A 26502-nucleotide genomic window follows, 5' to 3' on the forward strand; every position below is an offset into this window, starting at 1 on the left:
TGATTCCCTAGTGACAGGCTGCCTCAAGACAGAGGGCCAAGAAAACCAAGGTGAAACAACCGTCACAGCAGTGATAAGCAGAACAGTGGGAAAAGGGTTGCTAGCCCTCTGCTGATGAAGAGCCTGAGGGTCCGAGTGGTTCAATGATTTGCCAAGGGCACGCAGCCAAGAAGCCTCCAGCCGTGCCTCCCTCCTGCTCAGTTATAATACTGTGCCAGTGGTGCAGGTGCCATGTGCCCGTGATACAGGTACTATTCCCAAAGCTTCCCTCCCCACCTGCTAAGCTCAGCTCCGTCCCAGCAAGCCGCAATGTCCTCACCTTGTACCTTGTCACCCTTGTCAGCAAGCTGCTAGCTATGTATAATTTCTGTCCCATGAAGGGGAAAACCAAGGCAACTGAAATTAATATGGCAAGCCCAACGCTTCCCATAGTCCCCTGAGGGAATACAAGTGTCCCAGAGTGTTTTTAAACGCTGTCTCTGAAAATGGACAGGCTGACAAATGACACGGGAAATGTGGTTTTTAATGTTCAGCCCGTCAGGGAAGGCACCGGCCCTGGTGCAGAAAACTGGAAATGGTCACATAATGAAATGTCTGCCTTGATTTAACAGAGCTCTGGATTTTCCTCACACTAAGCGAGGAGCAAGCAGACCAATCAGGAAAATCGATATTTCTGGTGCATCGCCTTCACCTGTCTTAGAAAACTCAGGACGTAGGGTTCCAGCTCTTCTCACACATGAGCCGAATCTAGGTTAATGGGTGTCATTTGGTGGCTGGGATGGAGTGGGGGGATCCTACCTTTCATCTCACCAATAAATTTCACACTTGCTTTACTTCCCCCAGCATGCTGCCCGACTGCCATCCTGACCAATCACCTTACGGACTGAGGACCCTGTGTGAATGCACTTGAAAAGTAGTGCTACATGCAAATTTAAAGCTCAGGGCTGGGGCCACAGGCACTGACCCCGCAGGCCGAGCGACCCCATCTTCTTTTCCTCCTGCTGGCAGAAGGATTGCTGTTGGGGCGTCAGTGGCAGGGAGATGCCCCCATTGTTGTACATGGTACAGTAACGAATCACTTCTTCAAAGGCCCCCTTCATGAAGTAAATGTCTTCCTCCTCCTTGAAAAAGACAAAAGGGACACAAATCAGTCACTAGATGCTTCAGCTCTTGGTGACTGTCACCTCACTCACACAGAGAAGTGCATGGCAGGGGTATGTACAGTGGACTGCCCCTGTTCACCAATATCAGACAGATCCGATAGGTTCCAGGAAACCTACACAAGGGAATACTACACAGCCCACAAAAGGAACGAGGCCAAGCTTTGACCTGCATCACCTCTGCTCTCCATTAAGTCACCTGGTTAACGTCGCTCAGAGCGTCCCGTGTGTTTCACTAGTTAGTCATATGTCAGTGTTATGCTGTAGGTGGGTGATTCATTGCTAAATGTCTATTTTGCTCAGACTGTTGCCTCTCCATGGTGGGCACCATTTCTATTTTGTTCGCCCCTGCCCTTGGCTCATAAGAGTGAATCCAAATGAGTAGCTGACCATTTTCCTGCCTAGTTATTAAACTCTGTCTCCCCCTTGACTCAGCAGCCGGTACTATCAGTGTGGGTCATACTATATCCTCATTAATAGCATAGCACCTGCCTACTCATGGTGGGCAGTGAATAAGCCCCTATGAACTGACACAGAAAAAGGTGTAAGACATTATTTAAGGGAAAATAGCAAATGATAAACAGTAGATACAGCTCGACCTTATTTTGCCACCCCATGTGTCACTATGCACACATTTAGAACCTGGAGCACTCTATCCTAGGAGTTACCTAGCGTGGGGGGTGGGTAGGGATAGAAGAGGGGCAGAATTATAAAGAGTTTCCATTTTTTTTAAAGTCATATTCCTATAATTATTTTGATGAGAATATTACCATTGGCTTTGGGGGGAGGAAGCCTAGAAGTATTAAAATATTTAAAACATCCAATATTTAAAACCCCTTTTAAGTACCCAGAATTTATATGCCCATCCACTCATGACAAGAATGTGACATGAGCTGGCCAAGTTGTCCACCACCCTGAATGAGATGTGAAATCTTAGCATGGACAAGACATGATGGATTCCACAAAGAGCAAGAGAGAAGGAGAAGGTTGGAGGAAAAGATAGAAGGCAATAAGAAAACTCTTAAAAAAAAAAAAAAAGGTTTTTTTTTTTGTTTTTCTTTTTTCCTGGAAAATCTGAAAAGCTACAGAGAATACAAAAAGGAAAAAAAAAGTATCAGCTGAATCCCTACCTAGGGATGGACAGTAATAGTTTGGTATATATTCCTCTAGTCACTTATAACATGTGTATACACAGGGGACAATGCACGTGTGTGTACGTGTGAGCTCACTGTTCCCACCATTTGTGGAGGACCTCCCTTCAAAAATGAAGGCTTGTTCCCCCATTGTGACTGTTAAGTGAGCTCATATGTGTAAAGAACTTAGCATGGGGGTGCAAAGGAAGGACCCCCGAGTTAGCGATGGGGGTCAGTATTCTCAGTAGAGCCTGCAGTTGCTGGAATAGTAATTACTCAATGACTACATTATAGGCCAGTGAGTCTCATACCTAAACGTGCATCAGACTCCCACAAACACAGATTACGGGGTCCCACCCTGGAATTTCTGATTCAGAAGTTCTGGGGTGGGGCCTGAGAACCTGCATTTCTAACAACTTCCCAGGTGATGCTGGTCCAGTGACCCTCCCCCTCCCCCTGCCCTAACCCTCTTCCCCCCCGTCCCCCTCCCCCCGCCACTTAGGGAACCAGTGATTTGGATGAAAATCTCAGAAGACCCAAGATAGTCAAAGGTTTAATTGCTATCATCTGTATTTTCATGTATTTGGAACCTTGTAGAAGTAGCTAGAAACTTGAAATGCTTCTCCTTGATGTCTGCATTTACTTTTTGGTGGTGGTGGGGGAGTGGAAAGGCGCAGACAGGATAACTCACCTCATTCTTGGGGCTGCATTTTACCGCCATCCACTTCTGCTCCGAACTGAATGGGAGCTCTTTTTTCCTCACGTATGACTCTTTAATATCACTTAAGTGCATCTAGGATAGTAAAATGGGACACTTTCAGCGAGCCATCCTAAACCAACCTTGATGCAAAGCTCAGTCCATTTAAATGATTCACTATTCAAATCATCTCAGGCAGATGAGCAATCCAAGCGTTTAGCTTACAGAGAAAGGCCATTTGCTTTCAAATGTCCCAACCTGAAAAACATGTCTCTTTTCTCTCTCGTTTCAGAGGCAGAACCAGATAGCCTTTGCAACAGCTTCTAGCTGAAACCTGCTCAAAGACAGAAGCCTGGGGGGTTTCTGCCAGGAGGAATGTTTCACACTGGAAGTAGCAATTTCCCAAAAAGGAACCCGGGGGTTAGTGGCGGTCTGCTGTAACAGCCGGAGGTCCTTGCCAGGCCTGACATTCATTCATTTGCTCTTGGATGGCTTTCAGGCCAGTTCCTTGATAGCTCTGTGCCTCAGTTTCCCAAAGTGTAAACCAATTTTAGCCTGTGCATCCCATTGACCCCCAAGGGGTGAAAATGGGCCTTAGGGGACAAAAAACTCCTTTTATGTATAAAACATAGATATGCATACAGTACACAAACAGATATACAGTATATCTGTGATATTAAAATGTCATGGGAGGGGTGATTAGAAATAAAAAGCTAGAAAGCATCTTTAGGAGAGTATTATGGGTTGCACTGTGACCCTCCAAAAGATGTATGGACGTCCTAACCCCCACCCCTACCCACCCACCCAGTACCTGGGAATGGGATCTTATTTGGAAATAAGGTCTTAGGAGGTCTTTGGAGATGTAATCATGTTAAGATGGGGTCATTAGGCCAGGCCTAATCCAGTATGACTGGTGTCCTTGTAAAGAGAGGACCACCCCATATGAAGATGAACATACAGGGAGGACACCATGTGAAGACGGAGGCAGAGATTAGAGTGATGCGCCTGCAAACCAAGGAACACCTGAAATTACTGGTAACAGCCAGCGGCCAGGAGAGGGAGCGCGGCACTGCCGACACTTTCAGTTTGGACTTCTGGCCTCCAGACGGTCAGGGAATACATTTCTGTTATCTTTAAGCATGCAGTTTATGGTGCTACTTTTTTTTTTTTTGGGGGGGGCAACTCTAGGAAACTACTAGGTTGGTGCAAAAGTAATTGTGGTTTTTGCAATTTTTTTTCTTTTTGAACCTTTTAAACCGCAATGACTTTCGCACCAACCTAATACTACAGGGAGTGGTGGTGGGAGAAAGGTTTAGAGGATGAATGAAATGATAAGCATGGAGTGCTCAGCACCGCGCTTGTCATAATGGAAGCACTTAATTAATCCATGTCAGCTGTTATTTTTGTTATTGTAAAAGGTACATTTTAAAATTCCAAACCAGGCTCCCCAAATAATGTAGATGCATAAAAGAGTTAAATTCTAACATGTAAAAGAAAGGAAAGAGGGTTCTGGAACCTCTGCCCTCTCTAGGCTGCATGGGTGGCTAGCAGTGGGAGCAGGATTTTTCTCCTTCTGTGATGGTCAGGCCAGTTGTCCCTTCCCTGCTGGGCAGCGGGAGTTGTTGAGTGAAGCTAGCCCATACTGTTTTAAAGGGGACAATAAGTCTCATTTGGTATTATTGACATTCTGGGGAGAATTTTCTTCTGTTAGTGGAAGGAAAAGAATATGGCGTAATAATTTCTTAAAGCACCTGATTTACCATTACAGGGAGGTACCGAAAAGGTAACCCTTCTCCCCACTCATCGGCACCCCCCAGCACTGGCTCCTGGAACGCCCCATTCTGGGTTGTGTCATGGATGGGAGGCAGAGATAGGGAGCTGGGGTAAGGGAGGGACAAGTGAAGAGATGGACGCTGGACAGTGCGATGCATGACAGCCCGGGTGCCAGGGTGAGAAGAAATGACAACAGAGGTGGAAACTGCAGTGAACTTTACGAGAATGTCCAAGTAGCAGAGAGAGCAAGGCTGGCAAAGGGTCATAGCACAGGAAGCAGCAAGAGGGAGCAGACTGGCTGGGAAGAAGGGAGAGGGTCAGTTCCCATTGGAAAAGCATCCATGAGTGGGCTTCTACCTCAATGGAGGAATCTCATCGGACATCTTCTGTTATTTGTCCCCTGTGCACAAAGCAGAGAGGACACCCATAAACCCGCCACCCATTGCTTCAACACTCATGAGCAGCTGCTCTGCATGGGGCCCTGGGCACAGAGTGGGGGAGCATTCTGCCAAGTCACAGAGCTCAGGGTCTAAACCACTGAGCCCCAGAATCCATCGAATGTGTTAAAAGGAAATAAAAATTTCCCACCTTCATGGCCAGGGCGATCAAGGCACCTTCCGTGGGCTGTCCCATCATGGTGTTTTTCCTGATGACAGCGTTGTTGGCGACACAGCCTGCCTGAAAAGGGGGGTGGTTTCCGAATGTCATTAGTTAATATTTGGAGCTGGTACCCCTCAGGAGTCCTGGGCTCACTCAGGCACGTGCAAAAGTCAGACAATGAAACCTTGACCTATTTTTGGAGCTGGGCTGGGGTGGAGGTGAGGGACAAGATTTACTCTTCAAAATTTATCAGAGTCCCTGCTTTTTAGAATAAACACAGTAGATATTTATTGACTCTGCTGAATGGTGGTTGTCTTAAAACCATTGTAAGAAAATGTGGTTTGAAGGCAGGTAGACGGGTGGTGACGAGTGTGGGTGAATGGTGAGTGACTGCCAGTGGGCATGGAGTTTCTGTTCAGGGTGACGAAGTGTCCTGGAATTAGATAGTGGTGATGGCTGTGCAACTTTGGGGACATCCTAAAATCCACTGAGCTGTATACTTTAAAAGGGTGACTTCTGTGGTATATGAGTTACATCTTAATTAAAACTAGTAATTAAAAAAAGAAATGTAGAAACACACACACCAAAAAGAGCATGAGGTGCTTCCCAGCTTCCCCCCATCACTGGCTGGGCGATCCTGGGCACTCGTGTGACCTCTCTGAGCCCGTTTCTTAATCTGAGCAACTGAGATAATAGGAGAGGCCTCACAGGGTTGTTGTGATAACTAAGTGGTCCCATGAGGTGGGACCTGCACAGAGTAGGTGCTCACTAAATGTCACAAAGGAAGACGGCCGGATTTAGACTTCACAGAGGGCACCACTACGTGGGGAGGACAAATGAGTTTCGGTGGGAGGATGAGCACGGCTACTGTCACTATGGATAAAAACAATAGACGACACTGCCCACTATTCTTGAGCACCCTCTGGATGTAGGCTGTCTCTAAAGACTTCCCAGCAGGCAGGGAGGAGTACAAAGGGTGCTAATTCTTCTCTTACCTCTGATGTTCCCATCTGTTTCCGGGCCACTGTGACAACCTGATCGCTGGGGTATGGCTCAGTTGTCACCAAGAACCAGTTGGTTCAATAGCTGTTTCTCTTTTCAGAGAGAACCCCCATCAGCTCTGTTTTAAATGCATAGTGCTACCATGGTGCTTGTGACACTTACCTCCACTAATTTCCCCACTGAGATGTTGGAAAACTCCTTAATGACTTCCTTTGATGGTAGAAGGCAGACTGTCCCTTGGCCGTTATATCCAACTCCACTGACCTGCAGGGCAAAGGGACAGGAAAGATGTCACCAAGTGTCAAAAACATGTTCCCCCTGTTGGCTCATAATCTCTTTTCTGGGGATCCATCCCAAGGACAAATCCTAGCTATAAATAAGGCTTCAAGCATGAACATCTGTTCCTTGCATGATTGTATATTAACCAGAATGCCTTACTAAGTGCCATGTGTCAGTAAATTGCAATAATCTTGCTCGATGGGATATTCTGCAGCCAGTACAAATTCTGGGTAAGGAAACTGTTATAAGTAACAGCATAGGAGAGTGCTTATGTTCTAGAACAGAGGTAGGCAAACTTTTTCTAATAGAGCCAGATAGCAAATAGTTGAGGCTTTGCAGCCCATAACCCATCCAGTCTCTGTCACAATGACATAACCTTGCTGTGTGGCGTGAAAAGGAGCCATCAGCAACACATGAACAAAAGGGTGTGGCAGCATGCCAACCAAACTTTATTTACAAAAATAGTCACTGGCCCATGAGCTGTCATTGCTGACACCTTGTGTAGAAAGTTTTGTGAAAAAAAATAGCAGGATACAAAATCGTACATTCAGGGAGCTCACAACTGTGTTAAACGCATAGGAGAGAGTCTCAGAATCACAAATGGACTAATCATGGCGAGTTTGTCATGGGAGGTTATGGGTAATTGTTTCCTAGCTTTTAAATTTTAGAATGTGATTATTAAAACAGTAATAAAAAAATAAAGATGGCTAATTTAAATCAGTTATGCACCTTGCAGCTATTGGTGTAAGGATTTTGTACAATATAACCTATATTTGTTTTCTCCTTATGGTTTTCTAGAAAATTGTCTGTGCTTTCTCTAGGAAGAAAAGGGTCTGGAGGGCACTCTTTTGTCTCGAGCCTTGTGCATTCACACAGAACTCACCTCGGCACGGAGCCCATCAGACGTTACAAGTTGGGTGACAGTCATTTCATTGGCAGTCAGAGTCCCCGTCTTATCAGAACAGATGACATTGCAGCAACCTGGCACAAGAGAACATCAGAGTTTATAGGAAAAAGCAATCATCACCACCAACTCTCAGGTTTATGAAACACCCAGGTTGAATTAACATGGCACCAGAACATCCATTCAATTCAATTTATAAGAATTCCACCAGCTGGAGTCCCTTACCTAAAGTCTCCACGATTGGTAACTTCTTCACAATGACCTGCTTCTTGGCCATCCGCAGCACTCCCAGGACCAGAGTCACCATGACAACAATGGGCAGACCCTCTGGAATGGCAGCCACAGCCAGGCTAGATTGAAAGGCCAGATGGGTCACCTTTAACATACACTTAAGAATGATATGAATTCCAACTGGGATTGGCAACACTTTTATATGGTGAAGGTTGTCTCTAGTGTCCCCAAAGTCTCTGTTCTATTCTCTGCTCCCCATTCCATGATGCACATGCCTCCTTCTTCAACCTCCATTGCTCTGAGCTCTCCCCCCTGCAAAACCCTGCTCTTGGGAAAGGACCTCATCTTTCAGACATCCACACTTTAGTGTGAATTAGTCTTCCCATTGTTTTGCCTCTTTAAGTGCTTTTGCGTTTAAATTGCTCTCATTTATTAGAGAGAAAACTCAGGGCCCTAGGAAATGAAATTCCAGAATCAGCAATGGGTAGGCAGTGGAATTCTTTGGTTCAGAAGGTCCTCCTTTGAATTTCACTTTTCATTGGTCTAATGGTTTAGAAATTCTAGTGAAGAAGCCAGACAAGGAAATTAAAATTGAGGGAGACAAAGTAACACAGCTATGCCTTTGCCTATCCTAGCAGATCTGTCTTGGGGTATCTGCTTGCTTCTCTATCATCCCTTCAATTCTTTCTGTATTGTGTGACCTTACTCTCTTATAGCCTTAGTTGACTAGATGAGAGGAGAATATGTGATTCAACCTGAACCAATGAGCTTCTCTTTCTTTCAAATCTGAACTGGGATTGAACACACGTATCCCCTTCTTGTGGGTGGTATGTCAACATGTGATAGGTTGGTAAGAAGGGACTCTTTCTGCCTCAATTTGGCTCTAGAACATTGGGGCTCACTGCTCCCCCATTCCAGATTCCTGAGCAGGCCTGACCGAGGGCAGAGGGTTGGTTTATGGCTTTCCACTGACCTCAGGCCAATAGGGGAAGCTAGAGATGAATGAGTGAGAGGGTGCTTTTGTGCAGAGCTCTGTGCTGTGAGTGTCACTGTGCCACACGTCACCAGTTTACCCTCTGCACTAGAACTTCCAGCAGAGTTCTGCAGGCATTCAATAAATATTTGCTGAATGAACTCACAGGACTGAGTGGATCTATGGCAGGTGTCTGGACCTGTGCTGGCCTAGCATAGTGAGTGGTCTACATGGGCTGGTTAATAATCAGAAAGCCCGGCTGAGGATGCCCATTCAACCAAATTTCATCCAATCCAAGATACTGCTGCTTGTGAAGGGCCCCATAATCTTGTGTACCACTAAGAAAGAAAGAAAGAAAGAAAAAAAAAAAACCTGCCAATTAATCAACGTGACGGTACTTTCTCACATCCCTTATAAGTCTGATTTCAGAGAAGTTATAATGTGAAAATGGATGTGCCTCTGAGAGTCAAAGAAATATAGTACATGAATGGTGGCTTTTCACCCAGAGACAATGGAGCATTCAGGGACAGTTATATAAACCAAGATAACTGAATTTGGTCAGGGGACTGTGCCCGGTTTCTATGGTGATGGCAAGAAGGCTTCCTTAGTTTTATGGCACAGACTGACAAGACTAGCTAAGTAAACATTTGCTGAGGGCCGTGAGGGGGACTTTCCTCCATGTGGTGTGGAAAGGGCATCTTACATGTACCCGGAAGCTTTCATAATAATAAAAAAATGAATCCACAAAGTAATAAAGATTAGAATGGACCAGGAAAAGCAAGTATACCTTGGATCATCTTTAATGTCACTCAACGCAGAGGGAATTAGGATACAGTGTTTAAAATAATAATTTTTATTTATTTTGGAGAATCTCTTCCTCGTTGGCTATCCTGTCATTTCTATGTTCTAATTGAGTGGTTCCGAGTGACTTGACTTAAAACTGAAAAAAATCTCATCCTTTCAAAGTCACAATTGAAATGCACAGTCAATTTTCTCTCAATCGCATGGTTACCATGGATCCAGTGGGATGGATGAAAAGGGAATGAGAAGAAATCAGGGATGACTTTAGAGAAGTGGGGTAGAGATGGTCACGGGAGCCTTTTTTGTCATTTACTTGGAAATAATCGTCTTTTTGGCTCACAGAACTTTCCATGGTTTATATAAGATGGGAATGAAACGCATCATTATTTCAGGGAGGTTCTTTAGCATCATGGTATCTGAGCGCCCGGGCTTCTCTGTCCCTCTGCCACCACCCCTGCCGCTGACGGCTTAGTCACCTGAGTGCTCTTTTCAGGGGTTCATCCTTCTTCCCTGGTCCTGCCTCTGGCTGGAGCCCTGACTGGGTCAGGTTCTGGTTGCAGCCTCACTGCTCAGAGCGTGTGCCCACCCTAGCCCAGTATGACTGGTATCCTTACAAGAAGGGGGAGAAAAAGACACAGAGACGAACACAGAGATAGACACATAGGGAGCAAGCCATGTGACGACAGAGGCCGATTTGAGTGATGTGTTTCCAAGCCAAGAAAGACCACGGATTGCCGGTAACACTGGAAGCTAAGATTAGAGGTCTAGAACAGATTCTCCCTCAGAACCTTTGGTGGAAGCATGGCCTGGCCTAAACCAGGATCTCTGAGACTATGTGCTAAGCATGAGAGGAATTCAGTGAAAATAATAGTTAGATCACGTGGTCAATATTATAGACATTAACACAAAAGAGTAAATGGCTATCAAAAGCTCTTTGAGGGGTGGCCGGTTGCTCAGTTGGTTAGATCGTGGTGCTAATAACACCAAGGTTGCCGGTTCAATTCCCCGCATGGGCCACTGTGAACTGTGCCCTCCTTATAAAAAAAAAAAAAAAAAATTCGGTTATTTAAAAAAATTTTTTAAAATGAAAGCTCTGTGAGTGTGGTTTCTACTTTCTTTTAGATCCTTCCTGGCATCTAATTTAGGATATAAAGTCAGGAAACGCCAGTCGACATGAGATCATGACCTCTTACGTTCAGAACACCTTGGGTTCCGTTATCTAGAGCTCCTGGAAGCCCTTTCTCAAGGTCAAAAGCAAAATGCAATAATGAGCCTACCATGTTTCAGGGGAAAAGGCCTGAAATCCAGCAGGGCCATCTGTACAGCATAGTGGCCTTATTTTCATGGTTCCAAAGAGTTTGGGGGTGGGGGTGGGTAGAGGAAAACCCAAACCCTGATATTAATCCATTTATTTTAGGTTAAAGTGAAAATCTAAAGACAATTAAGTGTTAATACAATTTTTTGTTTAATACTGAGAATTATCTTTTTAAGATATCCTCATGTGTTTTGGATGCCTGTCCCATTGTAGGACTTTTTTTGCTTCATTTTACAGGGAAGAGGTGGACTATATATTTTTTTGGCTTGGAATTAGATGGGGGTTTACCAGATGTCTGTCATTTGTATTTTTTAAATGATTTTTTGTCACATCTGTATATTTTCTGTATTCTAACTGCAGAGTATTGTTTAAACCAACTCCTCTTTTTACTCCTAAGGTTTTTGGTTTTTTTCCCCATGCTCCCAGGATTTGGGCATTAACTTTTGTCTGTTAAGCACACTGAAAGGCAAAGTGTCTAAAATCAGACAGACTTTCCCAATTTCTACTCATGCAAAAAGTAGTTCCTGTCTCACTTTTGTAGGAAGACACACACACCCGCCCACATGTTGCGTTTGCTAGCCTGCCCCTCAATTAGTGTACACAGCGCAGTGCAATTGAAAATTAAGGCATTTAGAATTTTTAAAGACCTGTATTTGAATCGATTCTACTGCTAATTGCTGGGTAATGGGTGCCCCTTCATTTATACACAGGCAAGCTTGACTATGTACCAGAGACATGAACACCTGACCACTGGGGAAGCAGCATCTATCACCTCTGTGTCCAGCACCCACAGGGGGGCCCGATCCATTGTGAGGTACATCACTGTAATTTACTGTAATGACAGTTAAAGCACGAGTGCTTGCAAACAGTTAACGTTTTATACAAGCTCCAGGGATCCTTGTAATAACAGCACTCCTAATTCTCTGCTCGGTGCCTTCATGGTTATCTTTATTGACATATAATTCACATACCATAAAATGCACCCTTTTAAAGCATATAACTCAATGGTTTTTAGTATGTTCAGCGTTGTGCAACCATCTCCATAATCACTTTTAGGACACTTTCATCACCTCCAAAAGAGCCCACATACCTCGTAACAGTCCCTCCCCATTCCTACCGTGGACCCTGGAAACCAGGAATCTACTTTCTGTCTCTATTGATTTGCCTATTGTGGACATTTGATATAAATGAAGTGATATGATATGTGGCCATTGGTGTCTGGTTCCCTTCACTTAGCATCATGTTTTCTAGGGCCATCCGTGTGGTAGTCTGTCAGGGCTTCATTCCTTTTCTGTGGCTGAATAACATTCCACTGTATGTTGTTTAGCCATTCGTGAGTAGATGGGCATCTAAGCTTCTTTACATGGTGGGTTTGATGTACTGCGTATATATGTTTGCTCACAGACATTCAAATAATTTTCCACGCATCACCTACAGCATCTTGCAGACACCAACAACACTGGGAGTCACCCTCCAGAAACCACAGGCTTGGCATGAACCTCGAAAGGTGTTGGCTTCTCTGTGTCCTGGAAGGGTCACCAGAAGGGTCACCTACACTTCCGCTGGGACATACCCAGCCAGTGACAATCCCTGGCACTCTGCCTCCCTCGCTTTGAGACGAGCAGCTGTGGAAAAGCTGGGCAAGACCAGCCATTGCCCTGAGCGGACTCTCTGCTCATCTCTATAACCTCCCCAGGGTGGGATGGTCATTTGTTAGAATCGCCATGTGGAGGAAGGGCAGGGTCCCTGGGCTTAAAGTCAAGGGCCCTGACTGCCAGCCCTGCCATCAGTCGTGTGGCCTCGGTGACATGTCCTTTGTCCTCTCCTATAGCCTCCTCCATTCACAAAACAAGGACCTAGACGCAGCTCCAAATGAGTAACAGGAATAAACACACACAGTGTGCTCCATATTGTTGTGAGTATCTGTACCTGCAACCTCACCTTGTTCTCACCTTGATGATGGCGGGGACACGGTGTGTGGGGGGGGCTACGTCCTCACTCCCATTTTACAGAGGAGGAAACTGAGGCACAGAAAGTGCAGAACCTTGCCCAAGGTCACAGAGCTAGCACATGGTAACCAGAATTTAATCCTAGGCGGGCTGGCTCTGGAGTCCACATTCTTAGCCAGAAAGATCCAAACCCACAAGCAAAAGAGTGACAGGAAGGGGAACTCCAAATCGTATGCTTTCAATTGTTTTGCAAGCATTTACTGAGCACCCCCATCTGTCAGACAATGTGCTACTGGGAGACTGTGGCTTGGGGTGAGGAGAATGCGTCTTCCCCACATCGTTCCTGCTCCCCAATCTCCCTACCGTATCTTGCTGCACTGAGGAGGGAAGGGATGGCACGGTGTGCTTACCTCACTCCAATGGTGAACATGCTAAGAAGGTGCTTCCCTTGCAGCCAGCCAGTGAGCATGATTATACCTGGGGAAGAGACCAAAAAAAAAAAAAAAAGTGTGTACACACATACACACACACACACAGCTCCAACATCTGAAAGCCTGAAGGCCTTTCAAAACCATTTTCTTAAAGAGTTTATAGGAATAGAGACACAGGGCAATGAGTAATAACCTCAAGGACTTATAATCACTTTTTGCTGTTTAAAGAAGGTACCTTCGTAGCTACAAAAAAGAATGGTTTTACATTTATCAGATGTTCTGGGAATGGAGGTAAGTTCTGAGGCTACTAGAGATGGCATCAGTTTGCTCATCTGTGAAGTGGGCATAATGACCATGCTTTCCTCGAGGAGTTGTTTCAGGATTGAAGACGTGACAACCCATCTGAAGTGCTTAGCACTGCTCCTGGCCCACAGTAAATGCCCAGGTTGCCACTGTTATGGGACGTGGTATGAAGGGAAGTGGGAAGGTGAGGGGAGTTGTTGTTGACACAATCGGGAGGCTTTGCTAAAGAACGTCAGCTTTCTTTCGCAGGTACGAGGAGCCAGAGCAAGTTATATGCTGGGTAGTTGTGGCATGTGTGTATGTGTATGTGTGGGGGGCACGTCACAAGGTCTGATTTGTTAGGTTTGGGGTTTTTATTCCTTACTACAATTAGCTACAGAACTCAGTCATCAAATGAAATCTTAGTTGGAATCCAAACGAACCCAGATGCAAAAGATTGGAGGGTGTTAGAAATTAGGGGTAGGGCAGTGAGCCTGGAGTCCCGCCCACTAAAACCCAACCTCCCCCAACCCCAGACCTCCCTGCAAGAGGCTGCAGCTTGCTCACAGGAGCTCACACAAGTCAGTGTGTACATCTCATCTCAAATCCATGTTCAGTAACTCCACATTGGCAATGTGAAATTGGCAATGCTGAGAGTATTTATACCACAGACATTGGCAATATTTTACCCTGGAAAACCATTGTTAAACATTTATCAGCACACCATCACGTCCCTGCCTCTGCCAGTTGGGTCCTTAGGGATCCATGGAACACAGTTTCAAAACTCCCATTCTTCTGGAACAGTTCTTGAAATATTTATGATACAGCAAAGGTGTGAGGGGTATCATGGTCTGGCCATGGACGTGCCAATTTAAGTTGTAATTTAACTTGAGGAATAATGGCTTATACATGGCATGACCTTGTAGGACCCCTGACTTGGAACTGTTTTTTTATAAACAAATTTCATCTTGTGGAAAGACCTGCTCATACTATCTACTTGACAATCTGCCTTAGAGCATATCTACTTGATATTTGTTCTTGGGGCTACTGGGATAGAAAAAGCAGCACTCATTACAGCACACTCTCCTTTTGATCCCCCAATCATCTAGAGCAAGTGTCGGATAACTTTGTCTATAACAGGCCAGATGGCAAATGGTTTTGGCTTTGCGGGCCATATAGTCTCTGTTGCAACTCAACTTGGCTATTGTAGCATGAAAGCAGCCATAGATAATACGTGGATGGGTGTGGCTGTGTTCTAGTTAAACATTATTCATGAACACTGAAATTTGTATTTGAATTGAAACTTGAATTTCATATACTTGCCATGTTATAAAATCATCATGTTTTTGTTTTTTCCAATCATTTAAAAATGTACAAAATATTCTTTACTCGTGGGCCATACAAAAATAGGTGGTGAACCTAATTTGGCCTGGGAGTCATAGATTCCAATCCCTGCTCTGGAATGTAAAGGAAGACTTGGGGCATTCTAGTCTGTCCTGATGCCTGGTCAATATGCAACCCCAAGGATGGCAAATGAATGGCGATGCATAGCCACTTTTCCCTCCTGTGTCTGTGACAGATATTACTAATCCATCACACAATCCTTTTGCCACCATGCCTCAAAATCTTCTCACAGCACGGAACCCGACTAGCTGTGATCAGACTTGGCAGGTTAAGATAAAACCCATTTTCCATCACTGCTCCAGGACAAAGTAAGGTGGAGAGTAGGGAAGAGGGCATATAGCTACTTAAAAACAGTGAATCTAGTGATTTAGCAAACTGAGCCATAAATCCAAAGCTGAAATTTGGAAAGGAGACTAGACATTAGAATGTTGGGAAGGGGTGGCCAGGGAGGAAAGGGCAAGTCGGTCTGTGTCCAGCACAACAGAATTGAGAGCCTTGACTCCAGGGTACGTCCTCGACCACTTTGTTAAATTTACCACCTCCTACTTGTTGTAAAAGAGTAAGAGAGACCTTCCATGCCTTTGAGCTTATCCTTTCTTCTGCCTGGAATTTCCAATCCCCTATTTTTTTTTTTTTTTAACTTGGCAAACTCCTACTCATCCTACAAGACCCAGTTTAACATCACCTCTTCCTTGGAGTCTTCCCAACTCTCACACATAGATTAACAGCTACCTTCATGTGACATATTTGTTCAGGCGTCTCTCCCCTATTTGCCTGGGGCCTCTCAAAGGCAGAAGCTATGTTTTAATCATCTTCGTGGCCCCAGAACCCATCACAGGGTCTAGTGTCAGAAAACACTCATTTAGTGAATTCACGCATTTGGATGGCCAAAAGCATAATACTGCTGCTAGGAGGGACAGCTATTTTTCTCAAGAACTTTCTCTGGCTCTGTAGTTTTAGCCAGACTCACCAGTACTTCCTCTCACTATTGCTTGTGCTATGGGCAGTGGTTTTAGTTTCTTTTTTATCCATTAACCCAACAAGTGCTTAACCCAAGAATCTACTATGGGCCAGACACTGGTTGGCCCTGAAGGCTGAGAATGAAGGACACAGAATCAAAGCCAGAGCTGTACACAGCAGGAAGGAGCAGGTGAAAGGATCAGGGCGGCCCTACACGGATGTTCAGGCATAAGACCTGAATTTAGGTCTATAGCAGCATCATGTTGATGCTGTTTTTGGTGTGTTGCCAAAGGTCCTGAGGCACAAGCCCAGGAACAGCCTGCTTAGTGGCATAGAAATATGGTTGGGTGCACCACTAAACTACATTTCCCAGTCTCCCTTGCAGTTTGGTAGGTCATGTGATTCCATTCTTGCTCATTGAGAATGGGCAAAAGTGATGACTTCACTTCCTGGTCCATGCCTTAAAAATTTCCCACACAAGCCTCTGTGTTCTCTTTCCCTACCCATTGGCTGAATAGAATTATGACCAGCCTCCAAGGATGGAGAGGAAGGGAGAGCAACAATACAGTAGGGGCCTGGGCCCCTGAGTCAATTGGAGGTGAGCTATCCAGGAAAGCCACTCAACCAAGAATATGCCCATGGACTGTGATGTGAGCTAGAAATAAATCTTGACCATGTTAAGCTATTACAATGCTGGGGCTGCTTGTTATAGCAGTTTGCCTGGTCTGACTTATACAGAAACCTTTTGTTGTTGTCAGAGAGTCTCTCTGATCCCAACCCCCATCTTAACCTAGGTGATTAGCAAGATATCGGAGAAATAGCTGTGGCTGCTCAGGACAGCTCTCCCCAAACCCCAAGCCTAAATACAGAAACTGCTTCACTCACCAATTATGCAGAACGAGAAAAGTGTCAGTTGTTTCCCCAGCTTGTCCATGTTTTTTTGTAGAGGAGTTTTAGGTGTCTGAAAGGATGAGAACAGTGGGTTTGTTAGATGAGATACCAGTAGCGTCCCACAGCTTCTGCCTGGCTCTTGCATATCTTGAGCTGAGTGACAATTACATAGGGGTACACATATATAAAAATTCACTGACCTCTACACTTAAAATCTGTATCTGTTTACTATCTATAAAGTCATATCTTGACAAAAATCCTAATAAATGTCTTAAAATAAATTTTTAAAAAGTATACTCATATTAACCCCATTATCCTCATTCCTAAGGGGTATCACTACCCAAGACTAATCTCAAACCCCAGCTTACACAAAGCCAGAGCCCCCCACTGGCGCTTACCTCTTCAGCCTGCATCATCTTAAACACTTCTCCAAATTGAGACCTTTCCCCAGTTCCGATCACGACTCCCTGTGTTCAGGAGAGAGAAGTGTGAGATCTGCGGCTGGAAGCCTGCTGGTGATGGAAGCCAAGCCCCCCAGGGCACCCCAGGGCTTACCTGCCCCTTCCCGTACTGCACCAAGGTCCCCATGAACACAATGTTTCTCAGGGTGGTGAGGTCCCCCTCACCCGTCAACGGGGTATCTGTCTTACTGCACGGCTCCGCTTCTCCCGTGAAACTGGACTCGTCCACCAGGAGGTCTGTGACCTAGGGAACCAAAGGGAAAAGACAATGGAATCTGCCCTCCCACCATGTAAACTGGTTTTGAAAGTGCAGAATGGTGTCTAGCTCCTTAACGTCAATTGCCAGCAGACAACAAACAAGGAACACATCAAAAGCAGGCAAAAAGTATCAGAACATGACCTCAGATATCTCAAGAATCGGAAAAGCTTTGAATGTCTCGTCCCTCTAGATAAACAAAAATCTTATACCTTCTTTTGACATTATTTTAAATATTAATATAATTTAAAAAAATACTTAGGCAATGGTTAATTTAGAATATACCTTTCAAAGCACCTGTGCCTTTCTCCTAACATTCCACATGCTGCTCACCTTGGAGACGTCTGTATAATCTGTGTGGTTTGAGTATCATTGAGCCAGGTTACGTTAACAGCAGAAACATGGACACACACACAGACACACACACACACACGCCAGAAAAAGAGGAGGAAGGTGCTAACATTTCTAGAACCTTACTATGTACCAAACTCTGTGCTGAGCACGTCACAAAGCTTATCTCTTAATTTTCACACCCTCCATGAAAGATGCTATTATTTTCCCCATTCTACTTATGGGGAAACTGAGGCACAGAGAGTAACTTGTTCAATGTTATACAGCTACTGAGTGGCAGAGCAGAGGTTTGAACCAAAGCTCTTGTTCCAAAAACTGCACTCTTCACCATATTCCAAATTGACCACAGACCCAGCAGGTATCACCCAAGAGGTGAGTCTCCCTTGGTTAGAATTATAACAGAAACTGTTGAGGACATAAGGGGGTATTATATTATATTATATTACATTATATTATACCCGGTCTTATAATAAAATAAGACCGGGTCATATATTAATTTTTGCTCCAAAAGACGCATTAGAGCTGATGGTCGGCTATGTCTTATTTTCGGGGAAACATGGTTTATACAGTGGAACATTACTCAGCTATAAAAAGAATGAAATCTTGCCATCTGCAACAACATAGATGGACCTAGAGGCTATTATGCTGAATGAAATAAGTAAGATAGAGAAAGACAAATATACGATTTCACTTAAATGTGGAATTTAAAGAATAAAACAAACAAACAAAACAGAAAAACTGATACAGAGACCATTTTGATGGCTGCCAGATGGGAAGGGGGCTGGAGGATGGGGAAAGAAGGGGAAAGGATTGGAAGTACAAATTGGTAGTCATAAAATAGTCATGGGGTTATAAAATATAGCATAAGGAATGTAGTCAGTAATATTATAATAACTATGTATGATGCCAGATGGGTACTGAATTTAGTGGGGTGATCACTTTGGAAGTTATATAAATGTCTAAAAATTTTTTAAAAAATAAAAAATATTTGCCAATGCCATGGGATACCAGTCCCCAAGATGGCAGCGGCTACCACTTGCCTATGTAATACCCATCTCCCCCTGTTCCTCCCTAAGAGAACCCCCACAGAGTTGGGAATGGTAGTGTGCCTGCCACACACTCCAATTTCCCAGCCTCCCTTGCAGCTCACAGTGTCTCTACAACATGACTATGAGACGTAGAAGAAGCACCATAGCCCTGGGGAAGAGTTTTGAAGGCGGCTGAGCGGACAGGCGCCCTTTGCCCTTCTAACCTTCCTCTTTCTCCCTGCCTGGGCTTTCATTATCATGGCTGAAGCTCCAGAAGCCATCTTAAAAGCACTCAGGGGATTACCACACCCAAGGGGAGGCAGAATGGGGGGCTGGGAGAAACCCAGGTCCTTCATTCCATGGTGGAGTCGCCATATTGGAGTCCACTTCTGGTTGTGTATTATGTGAGAGAGGAATAAATCCCTGGCCAGTTGAAGCCAACATATTTTTTTGAATCTATGACCAACCAAATACAATTACTGATTGATCTAGAGTTTGGATTGTTTAATCCCCAGGACACCAAGGGAAAGTCAAACGACCTCATGGGGAAGATCCCAGCCCACAATGAAAGAAGAAATGGGAGAACTGAGTCACCCAACACCACAGGCTGCTGACCCACAGACCCCAGACAACAGAAATTGGCACCACACCACAATGGCAAGCAGAGATGTAGTTCCCAGAAAACACTGTCTGGACAGGACAATAGTTTAAATAAGTTGTACTTGGTTTGAAAATTTGGCTTCGGTTTACAGCTGTATATAAGTTTGAAGTACCTGGACTTTGTACCTAACGTTATGCTTTTTCACATTTAAGTACGATTATAACTGGGAATCCAGCGGTGAACAAGATAGACAGACTTCCTGCCTTCATGGAGTTTATACTCCAGTTGAGGAGGAAAGGTGGGGGTGGGCTGGCAATAAACATGAAAGCAAACAAACCCTGAAATATTGAGTAACGGGGGAGGGCAAGGGGAGAAGGCCCCTTAGGAGAGAGGTCAGGGAAAGTCAGGGAGGAGAGGACAGTGAGCCAAGACCTCAGGAATGAGAAGGACTAAGTCACAATGTGGGGAGCAGGTTTCAAGTGGCAGAAATAGCCTTACTGCATGGCGGCCCCACTGTGTGGAGACACACCACAGGCAGTTGAAAGCAGCAACATGCCTGGCTTCTAGGTCAGGGCTAGGTATGCAGCTTGGGCCACCTCTGCCTAAAACAGCTGATTTGCATCTATTCTAGGTCAGCTTAAAATCCACTACCTCCAGGAAGCCCTCTGTGACTGCATTGGGCCAGGCAATTCTGTACTGTTTGGGAAATCCAGAATTTGCTGTACTTTTCCCTCGTGCTCCCCTAGCAGCCACTGAACAGTTCCTGGCACACAGCAGGTGCTCAAGAAATATTTGTTGAGAATCACACAATACCAGTGGCCACGAAGGAGGTGGCTCAGCCTGAAGACAGGGTACAGTTGAGGGCTCAAGAGCACCCTGTCCCTTCCTGCTCAGGTGCAGACAAAGGCTCTTCTTGTCTCCTCATACTGGCAGGTGCTCCTACTTCTGAGATAAAGCATTACTTGGAGTCCTGACAAATCCCATTAAGTCCCCTTTTCGTTTAGAAATGGTAGGAAAAAAGAAACAGCCGTGGTCCTGCTCTACTGTCTGCCTCAGATCAGCCATTCACCAAAGCCTTGGCCTTTCTTTTAACTGTAGGAAGAGAAAATAATGTTCTGTGACACCCCCCGAACCCCCCCCCCCCCCACACACACACTGCAAAAAGGGCTAGTGTTTGGGTTATTTATTTTAAGAACTTTCTTGAACCTGCTCTTTCCTGGCCTTAAGTAGCTTCAAAATGTATATAAAGCTCTCCTGGATCTCAGAGCTTAAGAGCTGATAAAAAATATTCCACTGTGAATAAGCAAAGAAAGCTCCTGATTGTTCAATGGCGTTGCAAAATACCAAAAAGGAACTCTATAGAGTGTTTGTGGCTGGTAGCTTGGGAAAAAACCCTGTGATGTCAATAACCAGATATAATTCAATTTAATAGGAGCAGGGTACGAAGAAAACCAGCTAAGTAGCAAGGGAATTATTTGGGATTAAAAAAATTTCAAAGGGCTGTTAGAGACAGGTAACGATAATAAAATCAGTTGCCAATACTTGGGAACTACTAACCCACATCAGGCATCGTGCCAAGCATGCTGCAGGTTTTAGCTTGTTTCATCTTCACAATAACGCTACAAGGTGGGAACGAGTGTTATCCCCTTTGATAGAAGAGGAAACTAAGGCTCAGAGAGGCCAGTCCCTTCCTCAAAGACACACGCTGGGAGGCACTGGGTGGGGATTTAAAACGTAGCACCCTCTGACTTCAAACACATGCCCATCACTCACTCATGCCAGGCACCATTCTGAGCACTTTGCATCTACACAGTCATTTAATCCTTACAACCACACTACGGGCATTATCAACCCCTCCACCCCCAATTTTACAGATGAGGAAGCTGAGGCACAGAGAGGTTAAGTAACCTGCTACAGGTCACACAGCTTGTGAATGACAGGCCCCGGGTTCAAACCCAGGCTAACACCCAGCCCCAGGGCATTAACCACGGAGCTGCACGGCCTCTCCATAGCACCTGTAGCGGTGTCCTCCTTATTGGCTGCCCAGCTTCAGGACCCCACCCTGTACCCCATCTTGGTGGAGAAGTGAACAGTGTAAGACTGGCTTCCCCAGCCTTCCCTGGGACAATGGTTTCTCTAAGGGCATCCAAGTGCCCCAGACTTGGATGCTGAATGATGGTACAGGGAGGAGCAGATGGTGAGGAATCCATTCTGGTGCAGGAGGGGGCACCAGCGTGAACCCAAGAGAGAGTGCCCCACTCCCTAATCTGCTCATCCTGGTCCCTGTTCCCTGTCCCATGTGGAGATTTGAAAGTCAGCGCAGAGGGGTGGGAAAGCCTGGCCCTCTCGCCCCTGCCTCTACTTCAAAGAATGGCCAGAATGTTGTAAACACAGGTCCCGGGAATTGCCTGCTGGTCCCTTTACCTTTCTCCATCCCTTTTAACAGCATGCTATTCACCCTTCAATGCCTGAGAAATAATCAGGCAGATAACCTGTTCTTAATCCTTTATCACTAAGAGCTTTGAGTAATTCTTAAGCATTCTAGGAAGAAATGATAAAATAGATTACTCCGATCAACAGATCCCTCTGAACTTGACTTAACCTCTTCTTGAGAATCCAGGATCATCTCAGAGAGCTTCAGGTCTTGTTCTGTGAAGCTGTGACACCCTGACACCTACAAAGGTTGGGGAAACAGCTTGCTCCACACCCAATGTCCCCAAACCAAACAATTGTAAAAGCTTGTACTATTTTTTATGTCTTCACTGGCTCTGGTTCCCTCCTCATTTCTAAGCAGTCTGATGTCACTTTTTCCTGATATCAGTGTGGTTGTTTCTAGAAGGAACTCTTGCCTCATTCTTCAACCCGCCCTAGTTTAATTTGCTGCTCCAGTCGGCTGTAAACTAGGAAATCATACAACCAAAAGTGTTAGCCTTATACTTAAGATGAGAATAAATAATTTATGAAATATGATCTGAGGTGCTTTGTGTTTAAAATTGGCTTGTTTGCCAACTCCCCGACTTGCTGGTGTGTGTGTATGTACACGCGCAAGACAGAATGCCTACCTTCAATAAGCTAAGTGCCTATATATCCCACAGACGAGGATCTGGGACCCCTCACCTCAGTGAGACGAATGTCTGCAGGGATCCGGTCTCCGATCGACAGACACACAATGTCTCCAGGAACCAGGTCTCGTGCAAGCAGATGCTGGAGTTTTCCTTCCCTTATGCTGCATTTGAAAGGGTAAAAAGCAAAAGCATTCATGTTGACATCCTATTTTTATGCGCTTTGATAAATTGGAGCAAATGATTATAGAAGCACTTTCTCAGCGACGGAAAAAGATTTGTTGTCTTTATGGTTTTATTATTTTTTTAAATTCACATGTCCTAAAAGACTTTTGGGGAAAGTGTGTGGCTTCTGGGAGACGCTGGGCCTCATCTGAAAAATGAGGCTTTTACTGTTTACCCTGCCTGGAAACAAGGCTGGGCAACATGGCCTCTGGAAGCTTCTGCAGGGCTAGGTCAGCAGTTCTAAGCTTCCTTAATGGAGCCAGTAGCTTTTATCCTCAGAGAAGACACCACTCTGATGTACAGAGCCCGTCTGGAGAACTCAGGGATGGCAGAGCCTTGTCGAAGCTGGGAGAGCATCTTAAATGCCTGAGAAGCCCGGGACCTCCATTCCCACAGGGTCACAGCCATTCCTCACAGCCATCCGCCTTTAGACCATGGATGTGCTTCTGTGCACGGGTTCTGGCTGGAATCCCACTACATGCCACCGCTCCTCCTAATGCTGTAGTGGCCTCCCAACTGAACTCCTATGGGCAGGGGGGGTGGGGGGGGGCGGGGGGGGATGGAGTGCAAGGCTCATAACACCAGCATGGGCCAGGGAGCTGTGTCCTACACAACTAGACTGAGAAACAATGGTTTGAACTGGACTGTGTGTGTGTGTGTGTGTTGGCGGGGGGCGTGGGAAAGTAGAAGGGTGGGGGGGAATGTCAGCTTCTCCTTAAATGTCAGATTAGGGTTGCCTGGTTGCCAGCTATGTAAAGTTGTCCCCACTTTTCTGCCAGTCACTGTTGCATCTCTGTGGGGTTTTTTGTTAGTTTTAACTTTTGTGTGGCTTTGGGTTTCAGGGGCTCTTTTTGGCTATAATGCACCTGCTACATTCCAAAATCTTGTTCACCGATGTAACCCCAGCACTATTACTCCTGGCACACCGTAGGTGCTCAATAAATACCATGTTTCCCCGAAAATAAGACCTAACTGGAAAATAAGCCCTAATACATCTTTTGGAGCAAAAATTAATATAAGATCCGGTTTTATTTTCGGGGAAATACGGTTGGGCTTATTTTATATTACGAGCATCCTGAAAAATCATGCTAGGGCTTATTTTCTGGTTAGGTCTTATTTTCGGGGAAACATGGTACTTAATGTTTGCACAAAGGAGGGAGGAAACAAAAAGGGTCTTCATGGCAGGTGTTTCTCCTAATTTGTAAAACAGGTCTTGGAGACTCAGGGAGTGAGGCTGAATATCTGCAATGCTCTTTCAACTCTACCAGGCTGCCTGCCACCGCTGTTCTTGAAAATAAAATGTCTTTTAGAAGTAAAACTTCTGAGGACATCAATAATGCATACTATTTACCTGAAAGGCCAAGACTTGATATTTAGACTTAAGATCAGATCATCAAACCACATAAATCATTTATGCTTCCCTTTGCTCATATGATTACGTCACACATCACATATCTGGATTTCTGACAGCGCCCGGACCTTTTTACTGCCCCTAATGACCCCCCTAGAATTGACTCACCCTCTTTCATGCTTCCACATCATCCTCTTTTTGTCTCTATTTTGTTAGTCATCATTCTATGCTTTGCATCACACACATGCACACACACACTTTATGTTTAAGTCTTTCCAAAGTACCTCAGATCATACAATACTTTTAATTACGTTATTTTGTGTAGCAATGCATATTTAAGAAAGACATATGACCCTGAAACGACCTCAACCTGTCATAGTAGGGGTGAGGGAGAAGGTTGTGGCCTTCTCTGAAATAATTTCAGTTTTACAAGGAGAGTCATTGTATGGATTTCTGGTATACTAAATATTAAATCTTGAGAAAGCCAGGTCTAAAATATTTCCCCTTCCATGTCTGCTGGATTCCTTTACCCTTGGCAGTGGCCCTTGCAAACGCTCTAAGCCTGAGCTGTCCAATACGGCAATCACTAGCCCCATGTGGCTATTTTAAATTAAAATAAGATGAAGACTTCAATGCCTCAGTTTCCCCAGCCACATTTGAAGTCCTCAGTAGCCATATGTAACTAGCGATGCTGTACTGGACAGCGCAGATAACAAAACATTCTAGAAAGTTCTATTGCACAGCACTGCGCTAAGCAGAAATGCCCATGAAGTATTGGCAGACATTTTTGTCTTCTCTTTTTCCTTTTTAAACATCTTTGGTAAGGGCTGTGTGCTAATAAGTGGCAAAATGGAAATGCCTGAGCAGGAGACAGGCTGATGGGGCGGCTGAGCAAATACCCAGAATTCATTCTTGCATCGTCCCACCCTTCAACCAATGTTTTGATGCCTTAGCTTGTGAAAGCCCCACATCTCAGCCTCTTCTGAGTCCACCCTTTGAGAATCCAAAGAAACCTCTGAAAGAAAAACGCACACAGCTTTGCCCACTGCATGACCGGTTTTCCGAGCCACCCTCTTCCCAAAGCCATTTCCACCATCCACGGCCCCAGGGTAGGCAACCAGGTTAGACACTAATGACAGAATGGAGGCTCAGAGAGGTTGAATGACATGCCCAAGGACACGAGTCATCCATTTACAGGTCAGAACCCCAGTAAGACAGGGTTTTCCTATATGAAACTATGAGGGGTACAAATTTTGCCAAATTCTTCATCCTCTGATGAACCAAAAAGTCCCAGGATGCCGCTGACTTACCAGTTACATTCAGGAGGAACCAGCTTGGTCAGCTCTTCCAGAGATTTCTCCGACCTGTACTCCTGGCAGGAGGCATATCAAACATGCTGTTCAAAGGTGGGAACTCCCCAGAGCTCCCGTCCTGCCTGGGGTACCCCGACCAGGACCTCAGGAAATAAATACACACCTGGATAAAGGCCACGGTGACCACAATCAGCACGGCCTAGGGAACAAATGGGAGGGGTGTTAACATCCAGCTGCCTAGCAAGGGAGCGAGCCCATGGGAGGTGAGGGGAGGACGTCGTCTTTCAAAACATATTTCCTTTCTTCTCGCAAAATAAGTGTACTGTGCAGAAACTTAGAAAAGAGATGAGGCCAAAAAAAAAAAAAAGAGTAGAAAAAATGACCCCAAATTCCACCACCCAGAGGGTCACATTTTGGAGTACCCCTCTAGATTTTTCTGCACAGACACACTTATAACACAGGATCCTATAGTACAGACATATTCTTTTATAAACTCACTTTTCACTCAACAACATATTGTAAAGATCATTCCACGTGGGGAGAGCTGGATCTCACTTCAGCCTTTTAAACAGTAGCAGTGAATTTCACTGTGAGGAATGAGTCCGTTTTTGTATTTTAGAAGAAGGAAGCCAGGGTGACAGCCATCAAAAGGTATTTGGTAGAAGCCAGATATAAAAGGTCACATATTGTGATTGCATTTGTATAAAATATCCAGAATTGGTTAAATCCACAGAGATAGAAAGCAGATTGGCAGTTGCCAGGGGCAAAGCAAGGGAAATGGGGAGGAACAGGGTTTCCTTTTCGGGCCATGAAAATACATGGGAACTAGATAGAAGGGGTGGTTACACAACATTGTGAATGTACTAACTGCCACTGACTTGTTCACTTTAAAATGACTGATTTTTTTTTATTATGTGATTTTCATCTAAATTAAAAAAAAACTGTTTTGGTTCTCTCTGGGTAGCAGATTATGAGCTATTACTATTTGTACTGCATGCACAGCCAGAATCAAGCAATTCTATCCAGGGGGCATGAGAGAGGAGTTTATTGCAACAATGTTCCCAGCAGT

At 44.9% G+C, this 26502-nt stretch overlaps 1 protein-coding gene across 1 annotated transcript in view; it reads right to left on the reverse strand.

The window, feature by feature from the left end:
- Positions 1-26502, reverse strand: part of ATP2C2 (ATPase secretory pathway Ca2+ transporting 2) — a 62052-nt gene that overhangs the window by 9834 nt on the left and 25716 nt on the right. Inside the window, exons 5-17 of the mRNA XM_019747123.3 lie at positions 25597-25632; positions 25431-25492; positions 22600-22708; positions 17341-17490; positions 17184-17252; positions 16780-16855; positions 13228-13294; positions 7774-7898; positions 7528-7625; positions 6528-6629; positions 5352-5441; positions 2985-3086; positions 965-1121 (exon numbers count right to left, since the gene is read on the reverse strand). Coding sequence (XP_019602682.3) covers positions 965-1121; positions 2985-3086; positions 5352-5441; positions 6528-6629; positions 7528-7625; positions 7774-7898; positions 13228-13294; positions 16780-16855; positions 17184-17252; positions 17341-17490; positions 22600-22708; positions 25431-25492; positions 25597-25632 — 1243 coding nt within the window. The remainder of the gene's footprint in view (positions 1-964; positions 1122-2984; positions 3087-5351; positions 5442-6527; positions 6630-7527; positions 7626-7773; positions 7899-13227; positions 13295-16779; positions 16856-17183; positions 17253-17340; positions 17491-22599; positions 22709-25430; positions 25493-25596; positions 25633-26502) is intronic.

Source organism: Rhinolophus sinicus, chromosome 8 (assembly GCF_057876585.1).
Source record: "Rhinolophus sinicus isolate RSI-liver-muscle chromosome 8, RSI-T2T, whole genome shotgun sequence".
NCBI lineage: Eukaryota > Metazoa > Chordata > Mammalia > Chiroptera > Rhinolophidae > Rhinolophus > Rhinolophus sinicus.